This window comes from Paramisgurnus dabryanus, chromosome 2 (genome assembly GCF_030506205.2).
Source record: "Paramisgurnus dabryanus chromosome 2, PD_genome_1.1, whole genome shotgun sequence".
NCBI classification, from domain to species: Eukaryota; Metazoa; Chordata; class Actinopteri; order Cypriniformes; family Cobitidae; genus Paramisgurnus; species Paramisgurnus dabryanus.
Genome location: NC_133338.1, coordinates 54,674,694 through 54,689,495, shown reverse-complemented (window position 1 = coordinate 54,689,495; position 14,802 = coordinate 54,674,694). Strand labels below are relative to the sequence as shown.

Below are 14,802 nucleotides of genomic sequence, written 5' to 3'. Positions count from 1 at the left end.
CTGGATGATCAGGCTCCTCCTGAACCTACATTTAAAGGTTTATTTATTGCATGTCATACATTTGCATCTTATATAAGTGTCATTTTTTGAGTAATTGATTAAACCACTACATAATTATTCTAAATGATCATCATACTCAGTACTAAAACACACCAAATGCTAATGCAGGTACATTAAAACATCACTCAAAGTATAAAACAACCAAACAGTTTAAACCTCTAAGATAGATAGATAGATAACACAAGTTTGGATTATTTCTCTGTCACATTGGTTCATTCTTCATGTGCAGGAGAAGCTGGAGTTTCCTCAGGTTCAGGTTCTTCTGGTGCAGGTGAAGAAACCGAGATAGTGAGATGTTCATCTTCAACAGTCTCCAACTCTACAGCAGGTGCTTTCAGACTAACAGAGTCTATGTGAAACAAACTTACATCAGCAAACACTTTTACACACAATACTATGAGGATTTTTTATTTAACACACGTGTGTGTGTTTGTATATTTCTACACACTCACCTTTACACACTGATGTTGTTGTTTTTTCAGCCTTTGCCTTATTTTTGGATTCCTCACCTGGTGTGGGAGTGGACGGGGTGGACGTAGATGTTGGAGTAACTGAGGCATGTGTTGGTGGTGATGAGGTAACTGGGACAGGTTTTGTGGTTGGTGGGGTAACTGAGGTGGGTTTTAATCTGGATGGAGTCTTTGCTGAACGACTGGCAGATAAATGAGTTCCAGGTCCAACAGTCACATTTCCATCTGCATCAGCCAGGTATGACGTGACACCAAAATCCCCCATGTTCTCCGTCACGTTCACCTTCCAAGAGCAAGTCACACAGATTACACATAAGTCCAGAACCACTTCTCAAATCAATGATCTTATATGAGTTATAGCTGCTGTAGCTGCCCATTAAATATATGATATACAGAGATTTCTAAACATAAACTTACCTAAAAATATGGATGACATTATGTGCAAAACTTGTGTCAGATACTGTTCAAATACAATTTTATCCAATGTTGTTTGAAAACATACACGCAAAAGTATTTTTTAATGTTAAAATACTGTCTTGTCTACGGTTAACTATGGTGTTAGTCTGATTTCCCTAAAAAATTCTCTGCCTTCGGTGTTTACAGCTATAGAATATTGGTCTTGTGGTCACATCCTTTAATAAATGTCCTTATTAAGTTTTATATGCATTTGTATGTTTATAAATGCAACAACACTTTAACCCATACAGCAAAAAATACATTTCTCTAAATATTTTATTTAAAACAAAAATATTTTTAAAATATATGGTAAATAGATTTTGTAAAAAAGTAAAGCCTAATTAAAGGTGCAGTGTGTAATTTTTAGAAGGATCTCTTGATAGAAATGCAAAATAATATGCAAAAACTATATTATCAGTGGTGTATAATATAAAGACCTTTCGTAATGAACCGTTATGTGTTTATTACCTTAAAATGAGAAGTTTTTGTCTACAAATACTAAGGGTCCCCTTACATTGAAGTCGCCATTTTGTGCCGCCACGTTTCTACAGAAGCTATTAATGGACAAACTTTTTTTACTAAGTTTTCTCCCATGACATGTTTGTCCGGTGGCGGCTACTGTAGCTTCTCTATGTGATTAAAAAAGAGGGGTAAGCAGTGGACTGAGCCGTTGGTTGCAATTCACCAGCACTTCACCACTAGATGCCACTAAAATTTACACACTGCACCTTTAAATATATTTTTAAAATTGAATAAATGATATTGAATTTTAACATTCTTATATTAACATATATTTTGAAACGTATTTCAGGGGCAAACAAAAAGCAACATTCATAATTTTACAACAAATACGAAAAAAAAAATTGTGGCCAAAATATAAAAGTATATCTTTGCAGTTGAAAATTAATTTAATTTTAAACTTTTTAACCTCTTATGTTTACAGGTTTTTAACATACAAAGTTTATCTTCCAATGTGATTTAAATATAAATGTTTAAAAATATATTTATTTGTAAAATATATTTCAAAATATACCAAAATTGCTAAATATATTTGTGAAAACATATTTCTAAATATATTTCAGCACATATATTTTTTGCAAATTTTGTGTATATTTTGAAATCTATTTACAATTATATTTGAAAATATATTTATGCGGCAAAAAAAATACATTTCTCTGGCCAAAAATGTGTTTTAAATACATGCTAAATACATGTGTGGGACACCTAAGCTTACTTCAATATTTTTCATGTAAATGTTAATCTATCACGATAAACTATATATTGTTGGAAAGCTCTTACAGTCTAAAAATGGTTCTTTTTGACCCATAATGGGTAAATATTGGACAGAATCCATGCTGGGTTAAAAATTGACCCAATGCTGGGTTATTTTAACCCGACTGCTGGGTTATTATATACCATGGTTGCATAACAACAAATCATAAAAAAATAGGAACAAACGCACTCCGTCCGAGGTGCCAAAAAGAATAAATCCAAATATATAACACAAAATAGAGACTGCACACTTACTTGCAAAATAATCTTAGTGTCAATAAAATTATTTTGCAAGTGAGTGTGCAGTCACTATTTTGTGTTGCATAACAACAACCCAACATTGGGTCATTTTTTACATGTGTTCTGTCCAATATTTACCCATTATGGGTCAAAAATAACCCAGCCATTTTTAGAGTGAAGAATGTAGTTTTCATATTTCAAAACCTTTTAGCAGCAAAAAATTGATAATTTTATGTAGTAAAGATAATACTATAAGCAAAAAAATTTCCCCAAGGGGATAATAAAGTTATAACTAACTAACTAACATTTTTGATTTATAACAAAAAATGTAAACTGCTATTAAAAATTATATTTTCACCTCTAAACACTTCCGTAAAAAAACGGAAGACTTTAAAACAAGACCAAAATTAGGCTTCTAGACTAAAAAAATACCAGAGTTATATTAATTTGAAGGTGTACATCACCTTTTCACCCCCCCCCCACACTTTAAACCTTTTAAAACCTGTTATATTTACAGGTTTGTAACAAAAAACTACGTTTTTCTTCCAATTGTATATTTTTCCTTGGTTTGAAATATAGAGGCCTAAATAAATATTTTAAAGGCTATATTTAAAAAAAACAAATTCGTATGGGACCACATTTACTTATGGGTGTGAATAATTAAGCTTTCCATTGATGTATGGTTTGTTAGGATAGGACAGTATTTGGCTGAGATACAACTATTTGAAAATCTGGAATCTGGGGTAAAATATTAAGAAAATGCCCTTTTGTAACACATATTGCTAATCATAAATACATTTTTGATATATTTACGATAGGAAATTTACAAAATATCTTCTTGGAACATGATCTTTACTTAACGTCCGTAATGATTTTGGCATAAAAAAATGATAATACACTACAATGTGTCCATGTATACTGTATTTGACCCGGACCACAAAACCAGAGTCAACTTTTGATCTTACTGAAAACAGTAAACATTAACTATCACATCACTCTTATGTCTCTGTTATTTCTTTAAATGACTCTTTGATTCACATCAAAGTTGTGTTAGCACTGTTATAAGTGTTTTATTGATGATATTTTGATTGGGTTATGAGAACAGAACAGCAGTATTTGTGTATCATGTGTTGAGAAATGTGTTCAGGTTAGGTCTGGAGCTGACGGTGTTCAGGTTGGGTTCAGGACGACATCAGGACTCTCAGATGCAGGATTCATGATTCAGGACAGAGGGATGTGCAGTGTGAAGAAGAGGAAAAATACATCAACAACACAGTGAAATGACACACAGACAGGAAAGGGAGAGAATTGTGCTGCATTTATTGAAAATCACAAAAGGAGTCATATCATTATCTGTGAGGTCACACAGGAAGTGATGTTTTCTCTCATCAATATGTCTTCACAAAGTGATAGTGATGTCACTATAAGCATGCGGTGATGTATTAGTGATGTAAGCATTCACAGAAACATTTTATCTCAGATTATGTTGCAACCCGCTGCTTTTAAAAACAGAATAATGAAAAACTGACATAGAGCTTCTCCTTCGATTCGAAACTATTAAACTATCACGCACACAGTTTGTGCATCTGTTTCTTCTCATTTAATCTACAACACGACACAAACACACAACACAGCCTGGACTCACAACACTGCTCTTGCTTTATGATGAGGTTGAAACAATTTTACTAACACCATGAACAAAACAGATGATTCAATAAATAACAGTCTGTTTCTGATTTAAGAGCTATTAGTTTGGGTTTATGGGACCAACACTTTTCATCCACAGTCAAGATATCAGCATCATAGTTACTCTTCATCCACCACAAACCTTTAGATATTTAATCCAAATGATTGAACACAGGGGCATTATATTTTTGTACATATACCTTTCTATGATTAAATATTTAATTTACTATAATTTGTTTTCTCTTTAGTTTATTTTTTCTTGCCGACCACCTCGTCTGGGATGAAGACACTTACAGTAAAATCGCCGCTCTCCGTACCGTACTTGTTCTTCACCAGGATACTGTACTTGCCGGAGTCGGACGTGTTGACGCTGGTGATAGTGAAACTTGCAAACTTGCCCGACTCAAATTTGAGGATGTAGTGATCGTCGGAAACCATCTCACGCTCGTTCTTCAACCAGGTGACCTCAGGAGACGGATCTCCCGAGATGTTGCACGTCAGGTTCAAAGCCTGCGTGAAAGAAACAGAGGTGAAGCTACCGAAGATACAGGAATGGCGGTTTTGTCATTTGTGAGGTAAAACTGCATTGACATTTTTTTACCAATAGAAAGATTCTTAAGAGAAGAACAGTGCTATATTACCTTTCCTTCCTGTATGGTTACGACATCAGGCAGCCCACCTGCCACACGAGCACGATCTGGGAAATAATAAATCATTCAAATTAAAAATCTAAATTAAAACCATTTATACATTACCAGTTAAGTCAGATGTTTTAACCTTTTCAGGCCAAGGACCCAGGTACCAAATTATAGATTAATTATTTATCACAAGATTTTTTTTAAATGTAAAATAAATATTTGGTCTTCCCAGAGTACATATGTGAAGTTTTAGCTCAAGATACCATATAGATAATTTATTATAAGATGTTAAAATTGCCAATTTCTAAGTGTGAGCAAAAATTTGCCGTTTTTGGGTGTGTCTTTTAAAATGCAAATGAGCTGATGATATGCAAACACTGATCACCATAATGACGGTTTGTTGAAATTGAAACAAAAAATAGAAACTCTCTATCTCATTCTGCACTAAACAGCAGTGCTGTGGTTGGATAGTGCAGATTAAGGGGCAGTATTATTATAATAAGATCCCCTTCTGACATCACAAGGGGAGCCAAATTTCTATGAGCTATTTTTTCACATGCTTTACCAAAACTAAGTTACTTTTTCAAGTTTTCTAGGTTGATAGAAGCACTGGGGAGTCCCAATTCTGGTTAAAATACATTTTCTGGTTATGTCCCCTTTAACACACTTTCTTATGATGTTTACGTTCCAAAGATTTTAAAATAATAACTTTTTCACATACTACATACAATTTTAATTTAACTTCACAGATTTTATCATGGGAATATTATGCTCTTCTTCAGTTTTAGTTTTTAATTATTAGGCAATTAATGCATTTCTGTTTGATGCCTAATTTTTACCCAAAAATATTTCTTTGCATTGAAACTTAAGGGTGTTAAAGACCCATGAGCTAAGTTATAAACTGCAATGAAGGACCACAAATAAACCATTAAGCTGCTTATAAAATTGAAAATATGTGTTTGGTGGACATGATACTGGATTAATGTACTTCCCTAATTATTAGATTTAATGCAGTTAAATCGAACAAAAAGTGAGCTGGTGTTTTCTGTCTTATGAAGACATTGAAATGTTTGTGAATGTTTCTTCTACTCACTCCTCTCAGCGATGGCTGCAGCCCTAAAAAAAACATCAAGAAGTGTGAGAAGAAAACATTAACTTAAAAGTTATTAACCTGATGTGAATATCATTCAGAATCGGTCACTTACTTGAGTCTTTGAAATTCAGCATATGCATCATCGAATGCTGAAAAGAGAAACATCTCAATGATTATTTATTACACACATTAATTCTGCTTTAAAACCTGATGGGACGTCTATTGAGACAGTGGGTGTTTAGACATAATAACATAGCTCACATAAATAAACCTAATAAAAATTTATTATTTTCCTAAATATTTGTGCATGCCGCATTAATTGAACATCTTAAAACTGGAGGAGAGCTATTTGCTTTGCACATGCTGTTTATGCAGTGCACTTTAAGTCGCTGTAAAGTCATTTCAGAGAATTGCGTTTATATGTTAGAAATATATTGCTGAAACATGTTACAAAGTCTGTGAACTATGTAGTATTGATTTGTGGTATTACACCATCAAACAGTTTTTCCACATTTCTATGTTCAGGATTATTTTGGCGGGGCTTAAACGGTAGCTCGATGATGCAATAGAGCCACCAAGCATGGCCCGCCCCTAACACAATCGCAAGCATCCATTCAGGTTGTAGCGATATTTGAAAGTTGAGTGAGGCGGCGCCATTCCCGTGAGTGGGCGTGGTTCAGTGCCGACAGCGGACACGCCCCCAGAATCCTGCTTATTTTTCTAAGATTTTGAACTTGTTTTATTTATTTTGTGTGGTTAATAACACATATTTTTCTATGGTGTCACAAACTGAGAACACATTTGATATCAGACTTTACACAGACTTTAACTCTTTCCCCGCCATTGACGAGTTATCTTCATAGACGTAGCTTGACATTTGATCCTGGGCGGCCAGACTGGTCTATCATAGTATCTACAACAGAACATGTGCTATGAATTTTACCGCAAACTAAATCATTAAAATGAATGAAAACCATTTTCATTGACTACTTTAAAATAACATAGCCTGAATGTTAGATAAAAAAAAAAACATGATAATGGATTTCATTTTTTTTTTACTGTAACACAGTTAATAGTTAAGAATGAGGACAATTTTTGGTATGTTTAATTAATAATATGAAAACTTTAATTTGAATAAAATTACTACCATTGTATTTAAAAACTCCCGTTTTTAATATAAACAGTAATCAAATATTTTCTAAATCATAATGAATTACATTTTATAAACAACATTTATATTATATTATATTTTATATAATTAAATATAATTATTTTAAAAATAAAAATACCTTTCCCACTTTATACAGTGCAAGAAAAAATATTTTCCCCCCTCCATTGTGATTGGACAGTTGGGAAAAAGCAACTTTACTGATCGCCACGTTTTGATAAATCCACCTATTGTTACCAGATTAACAATTGATTTACAAAGCATCTTACTAAGTAACATTTTAAAATTTATAAGAACCTAAATTAATATGTATATTTGTTGTGGAATTTATTTTATAAAAATCCTTTTAGCCAATGTGGTTATCTCATCCATTAAAAGAAAACATTTCCCTGCCAATGACGCAAACCATATTTCTGCTATTATCCACTCGGTGGCGCTCTTACCCAACTTATAAAATACTAAAGCAGCCACTGATCCAAAAACAGTAAAAAATTTGTGTATGTTTTGATGATCGCTCTGAATCTGATCTCTAACAAAAGTCCTTTACAAAAATGCAATTTTCTCATAATTTGGTATTTTTAAAACTGAAAGGTGATAAAAAGAGTGAAGATAAACAAATGAGGATAGGATGAATATTTTTTGTATGAAAGGGCAGGGTCTGTTCTTTCATTTCATATATAATATTATATGTAATGTATGTTTATATATTTAAAGAAGAACATTTTCTGAAAGGCATTAAACTTTTTTTAAAAATCATAAAACTTTTTTTTTAAATGCTGGCGGGAGAAGAGTTAAAGAAGGTTGTATTTCAGTTGATGTGGCAGTAAGGCAGCTCAGCAGGGTTTGAAACTGAGTGTTTCTACAGGATTATATATGAAACATGCGTCTCCTCACCCTGTCCAGCCAGTTCAACGGTTCTACGCAGACCTCCTTTCCCATCGAAGAACTCAATGGCGTATTTCCCTTTGTCTTTCTCTGTGGGTTCAGAGATCTGCAGCCAGAGCTGCTCACCTACCACACCGCTCTTAATGCGGTCTGTGAAGGCGATCGCAGCATCCCTTTAAAAAACACAAACACTCTCTCTGTTACAGATGGTGTCTTTATAGTTTCAGTTTTGGTGAGGTTTAATTGTTCATTATTTACTTTTAAGCATTTAGCAGACAATGTTATATACATTATTTATCACTATGTATGGATCAGTATTTGAACCCGACTTTTAGTTATCTTACTGTAATTGTTCCTTACTTGTGATGCCAGGTGATGTGAAGTTCATCATTATAATAGTTGACAAACGTGTAGAGTCGGATTCCTTCTTCAGTGCTCTGGATCTTCAGAGGAGTCGAGGAGTTTGCTGGAGAAACACAACATCACACCAGATTATGTACAATAAAGACAGATCCACATGAGGACTTTAAAGAGAGATTTCTTACCAATAACACTGAAGACTTGATTCATCAAATCTTTGAATCCTGAAAACAAAAGATAGAAACAGATTTACAAAAGGACAAGAGAATGTATCATGGAGTTACTATGTAGTTACTAAGGGGTTTCAAGTGCTTTTTCTGCAGGCCGATTGTTATTATTAATCTATCAAATAAACTAACATCAAAGTTTAGTATTCAAACAGAGCTCTGCTAACGTCACCTTGATCAGTTAGGTTAAGGGTTGATGTGTCTTTGCCTCTGTCGTCCTTTACAACCACTTCATAGATCCCAGCATCCTTCTTTGAGATCTGCCATTTACAAACATACAAACACAAAACTGATTATAAAACAAATATCTACAGCGTGTGAGACTACCAGGCTTGTACTAAAGCAAACATTTGTTTATTATAATTCATATTATTTTCCATTCTTAAAAAAACCCTTGTCACCCAGGCCCGGTACTACGCTTACTGGACTGAGGGGGTAGTCAGGAATTTTATTTTCGCAAATAATTGTGAAAAGCGCTATATAAATAAAATTGAATTGAAATAATTGAATAAAAAGAACTACATCGAAAACAAACATATGGAAAGCTGCTGGAGACTCACCATTGGCTGTTGTATTTGAATAAATAATGAGGTGAGTCTAAGAAAGGATAAGGGGCTATTTTGGGGATGTTTTATTATAAATATAATAGTTTCATATTAATATGTGTTGTGTTATTACGTTCATGTAATAGTTAATTGGATTTTTTCTGATATATATTTTGAAGATGCGTTACTGTCGTAAAGAATAGTAATACTTTCATGTCTTAAATACTACTGAAGCGACCTCTGAGCTTTGAGTAAGACAACCAGACATTGGTGGGCGGGAGCGAATATAAATAGGATTTGCCAATAAGGGATGGTGTTTGTGTAAAGAGACACTACTTTTGGTAGGGCTGGGCCGGTTTGGATTTTTTTCTTGCCGCAGTCGGTAATCAACAAATTCCCGCGGTTTATTGGCAAGACAACAAGTTAAATAACATGCATGATTTGTTTATCTTCAATCCAAAACAAGTGCAAATGACTTAAGGAACATGTAAAGTGAATATTTTTTTCTTCAACATTTCTTCAATTTCAACATTCAACAACTTGAACAATTAAAATTATCACTTAAAATAAAAAAGATATCGCATTGTGCATGTCCACATGTGCCTATAGACATTTCGCCAATTTTCTATCCTTAATTTGTGAATGGCCTGTAAATGATGCAACCTATTGCTGCCCTGACGGTCTGGGAAAATAATCATTTGTATGAGAAATCACTTGTACTGCATATGTGTCCATGCTTGTCTATGGTTGGAAGCTGCACGGAGATGCGTGTGTGCGCAAGATGACGCGGTCCGCCTCCGTCTCGTGTGCATTCGGGCAGACCGCCTCTGTCCTAGACCCTTACCATAAACATCTTTCTTTTTGCAAAAAAGACACAAAAGTGTCCTGCTTTAGAAATGGCCACTGTGGTAGGCTAGATGTGTATAACATCCCCACATGTACACACAAGTGCAGCCCAATTTTTTATTTTTTTTGGCAGTCATGACGGTTAGGAGCTCAGACCCGCGCCGTGCGTCACATAACTGCGGTGTGGCGATAATCCGGTTACCGGCCCAGGCCTATTGGCTGGACATTTTTGGGGCGGCAGAGGGAAAATCTGGAGGGGGCAATGCCCCCCTAGCACCCCCCCCCCGTATAGTTATGAATTTAAAACCAAAAATCCTACTTTTATTTTTAACTTATTTTCTGCCATCCTTTTTTGTGAGTTTCACAAAATGTCTTCCAGAAAATGTTCTTCTATAAATATATAAAACCATACAAATATATCAAATAAAAGAACAGACCCTCTGCTTTCAAACAAACAAAACGGGGAAAAAACATTTCATCCTATCTTCATTTGTTTTCTTTTTAAAACCTCTTAAATATGGGTAGGTTTCTTTAAAAATACAAAATGTTGAGCAAAAAGCTGAAATAATTGCATTTTTGTAGGAATTTTGTTAAAGTTCAGATTCAAAACAATTATAAAAACATTAATTACATTTAAATTAATTAATAAAATTATTTTTTGCTTTAGTTTTTTTATAAATTGGGTAAGAGTGGATAAAAGCGGAATTACAGATTGCCGTAAAAACTCGTCAGGAAAGCAACATTGGCAGGGAAATGTTTTCTCTTAATTGACGAGAAAACTCGTCAATGGCGGGAAAAAAGTTAATGAAGTTCTTAATAAAATATTTTCAATGGTAGTAGATTACCTGAGCGATTTCCAGGGTCAACACTCCTTCAGAGAAATCCAGTTTCTCATTGACTTTAATCTCTCGTCCATCTTTATACCACAAAGCGACAGACTCTTTCTTCATATTACCAACCTGCAGGATGGATTCAAACATATATGTGAGGAATGAGAGAGAGAGAGAGAGAGAGAGAGAAAGAGAGAGAGAGAGCTCACCCTGCACTTCAGTCTAACACAGCATTCAGGTGTTACTTCATAACTAAGATACTCCACAAAGTGTGGACCTGTAGTAAACACACAAAACACACATGCAATATTATTGTAATCTTTGTGTCATTTTTGTGCATTATAGTGCATTTAATACGAATTTTTAATATGCATGTCATCCTACTTCAATATTCATTGCACATTACATTTATATACATTGAAGTGTACTGTATCTTGAAGTCTTACCCTGTTTCCTGTGCCATTCCTTCCTCTGAAACTCTGATTCCTTCTGTAACTGCTTAAAGACTGAAATCAATGAGACACCATCATCAGTACAAACTCAACACATGATACAGACCGTACATGTACATGTAGGCAGATGTTTATATTTACCATCTCCAATCAGAACCAGACTGGATTGATTAGTGGCTTTGCCGTCCTGAAGTTGGAAAGTGAACGTTCCCTCATCTTCTTTGCTCAGCGTCTCCATGAACATCTCAATAACGCCTGTATTTTTATCAAAGTTCATCTTGTATTTCTGCAACGCAAACCAAACGAAAAATCTATATGCAGTCCGAGTCATACGTCATGATTTACTGTGCGTGTCTGCGTTTGTTTTCCTCTGACCTCTCCCTGGGATATCATATTGTCATTGAACACATATTCAACTTTTCCATTGGCAGTCATCTTCTCCGCCTGCAGCCAGAAACGAACTCTGCCCTTCTCCAGCAACTCCACGGCCAGCTCGCTCTTCAGAGGAATCGCTGCATGGGGACAGGAGAACGTTAGGAAACGCTTAACAAATCTGCTCTTTTACACAGATTTTCTAACTATTTTCCCATGTGCACGCTGAGATGAGATACTTACTAGGGAACTTGTGCTCATGGCTGATTTTCAGGAGCTCCTTTAGACCTTTTGGAACATGATGTCATCATTGATCAAAAGTTACCACGGTAAAACTCAGATGAAACAGATATATAAATATATATTTACCTTCCTCAGAGAGAGTGTAACTGGCTGAAACTCCATCGGTGTGGGTGACAACACAAGAGTAGACTCCCAAATCCTCTTCTGAAGGCGTCTTAAAGGTCGCTTTAGACCTACAGAATAAATATTAAAATTATTTTCATTAATTTGCCAATATTTTTATTAAGTTTATTATAACGTTATTTTCAATTTAATAACTTGTAAAAAGTTGAAAATCACATATACTTCACACAAGGGATGCACCGATACAGGGGCGCCGTAAAGGGGGGAAAAGTTAGGACGATTCTAAGGGCCCATTAACTTTTGAGGGCCCCAGCCAAGGACTGTGCCGCAAACGCAACCCTGAGCCCTCTTAGCTTCGCCCCGTCTTTACTCTGCGTGTTAGCGCCGTCTTCAATCCACGGTCTCACAGTGCGCGTGAACTTCAGAAGAGAACAAGGTGTGTGTATTTACTGCTATTTGCTATGATATCTGCATATGTGCACTTCCTTACTAAAAATGCAGTTTACACAATGTGACGCTGGAGCAATACAATGCAGTTTTCTTTCCACTGTAAAGTCTTCGCTCTGTTCACCTCAGTTTAAAAATAAACAAGGTGATTTACGTTCCCTGTTTTGTGTTATGATTCTAAGCCCTTATAAGCTGTTTTATTTAACGTAGCCCATATAAGCTAATTAACATAAACTAGAAATGCGATCGGTTACACACTTCAATGTTTTGTAACACAATATGCCAAGGAAGGATTTTTATGCAGTCGTGAATCGAGTTGATTTTGATAAAACTGAAATGCAACTAAGGCTAAACTAGTCCAGTTATTAAAGCTTCTCACCTTGCAACAGGTTTAAGAAATCAATGGAAATCTATGTTGTAATCTGCTATAGTTGTCATTCATTTCATTTTAGAGCCCCGTTGATTAAAAAACAGTCTGAAGAATCATTTAATAACAGTAAAGCTGTTTTCTCAAGTTCACAGTTTCAATGATCTGTCGTTATTTTTGCTTTACTGAAGCTGCTGGTGTGTGAAACTTGTTCTTTACCTTATAAATAATGCTAATAATTATAATACAGGCTTTGGTCAAGCATTTTTGACCCAGTCTTATTTGAGGCATAAGGTATAGAAAAGATGCATTGTTGTTGTTCGCCATTTTTAAATGTTACAATGGTATGTGTGTAACAGCTCAAGTATGTCACTGAGACTGCATGTGAAAATCAGACTAAAGTCTCAAATCTTATTGTGAAATAAAAGCATCACAGTTTAATTTCAAGCATTAATTTCACTATGATTTCAATCGCTGACATGACATTACTCAGTCAACATTAAATATATCAAGTTCATATTTTCACAAAATGTTCTTTACATTACGTAGGATGAATTTATGTGGAAAACAGTAAATCACAAAGAAATACTTCAGCTGGGTTTTCACAGGCATGGTCACATTTATCTTTAATCTTTAAGAACGTTGCATTTTCTCTGAATATTCGATTAATGTACTGTATTTTTCAATTAAATTTACATTACACAATAAATTATCTTAGCTACAGACATTGTAGGTGTCTATAAATACTGATAATTGTGGTCATAACAATAGCAAAAGAAATAGTTCTGTATTATTAAATTACAGACAAAGATTTTGAATAGCTACAGTAGGTTGGATTGGATGTTTGGTGTGAAATGGGTATGGTGGGGGCCTGACCCCCTATTCTTTCATAGGGCCCAAAATTGCTAGCGGCGCCCCTGCACCGATATATTGGCTTATAATCGCAGATAAAAGCATTTTCCCCCCACTATTGGACTACAAAAATGACTTGTGTTTTTAGTACAATTATCTATAAATTCTTAAATCAAGATGCGTTTCCTTGATGAGCAAAATGTCCTCAGAAAGTCTAGTTTTAGACAAAAAATATCAAATTTAAGTGAATTTATGTGAATTTGTGCAACAACAAAAAAATCCTAAACACTTTAAAAAAAATTGGCTTACCCCATTAGCAGATTGTTATTATTATTTATGGCTTGTTTTAAGCATAAATTCACTTAAATTTGATATTTTTTGTCTAAAAACTAGACTTATTTTTTTAGGTAATTTAGCTTTTTAAGAAAATGCATCTTTTTTATTTGTATAATTGTACACTGCAAAAAATGACTTTAAAGAATTTTTGTCTTGTTTCCGGTAAAAATATTGAACAATTCTTAAATTAAGATGCTTTTTTTGATGAGCAAAATTACCCCAAAAAAATAAGTGTAGTTTTTAGACCAAAAATATAAAGTTTAAGTGATTTTGTGCATAAAGCAAAAAAATCTGCCAATGGGGTAGCAAATTTTTGAATTTAGTGTTTAAGAAAAATGTTCAAGATTTTTTTGCTTACCCCATTGGCAGATTTTTTTTGCTTGTTTTATGCACAAAATCACTTTAATTTCATATTTTTTTGTCTAATTTTCTTGGGTCGTTTTGCTCATCAAGAAAAAGCATCTTCATTTAAGAATTTTTTTTATATTTTTTCTGAAAACAAGACAAAAATAACAATAATTTTTTTTCTTGAAAATAATTTTTTGCAGTGTACTAAAAATAGACAAAACTACTAAGTAAGAAAATATTTTTTTGGAGTGCGGACATTGACCGATTATTTAAAAATAACAGCCAATGATCAGGACAGATTTTATCCTGGCAATCAAAAAGAGCATTAGAGCTCAAACTGTGTGATTATTTTAAATTGGGTGATAATGCAGCCTGATAGTATGAGAATTCGTACGTTTTTTAGAAGTTGGCTAATTCGAATTAATTCATACGAGGTGAATCATACAAAAACATAAGATAACATAAAAATAAACAATAACAAAACCC

The 14,802-nt window shown here is 34.2% G+C and overlaps 1 protein-coding gene across 3 annotated transcripts in view; it reads right to left on the bottom strand.

Moving 5' to 3' along the window:
• Nucleotides 1–3,795: 3,795 nt before the first annotated feature.
• Nucleotides 3,796–14,802, bottom strand: part of myom1b (myomesin 1b) — a 42,087-nt gene continuing 31,080 nt past the window's right edge. For all 3 annotated transcript variants that reach the window (XM_065261801.1, XM_065261800.1, XM_065261803.1), the window contains 15 exons: nt 11,970–12,076; nt 11,844–11,888; nt 11,604–11,740; nt 11,370–11,514; nt 11,223–11,282; nt 10,986–11,053; nt 10,792–10,905; nt 8,728–8,815; nt 8,514–8,552; nt 8,329–8,434; nt 7,978–8,141; nt 6,028–6,064; nt 5,916–5,938; nt 4,826–4,881; nt 3,796–4,694 (listed from right to left, as the gene is read on the bottom strand). In XM_065261801.1, the coding sequence (XP_065117873.1) occupies nt 4,434–4,694; nt 4,826–4,881; nt 5,916–5,938; nt 6,028–6,064; nt 7,978–8,141; nt 8,329–8,434; nt 8,514–8,552; nt 8,728–8,815; nt 10,792–10,905; nt 10,986–11,053; nt 11,223–11,282; nt 11,370–11,514; nt 11,604–11,740; nt 11,844–11,888; nt 11,970–12,076 (1,450 nt within the window). In that variant the 3' untranslated portion in view covers nt 3,796–4,433. The remainder of the gene's footprint in view (nt 4,695–4,825; nt 4,882–5,915; nt 5,939–6,027; nt 6,065–7,977; nt 8,142–8,328; nt 8,435–8,513; nt 8,553–8,727; nt 8,816–10,791; nt 10,906–10,985; nt 11,054–11,222; nt 11,283–11,369; nt 11,515–11,603; nt 11,741–11,843; nt 11,889–11,969; nt 12,077–14,802) is intronic.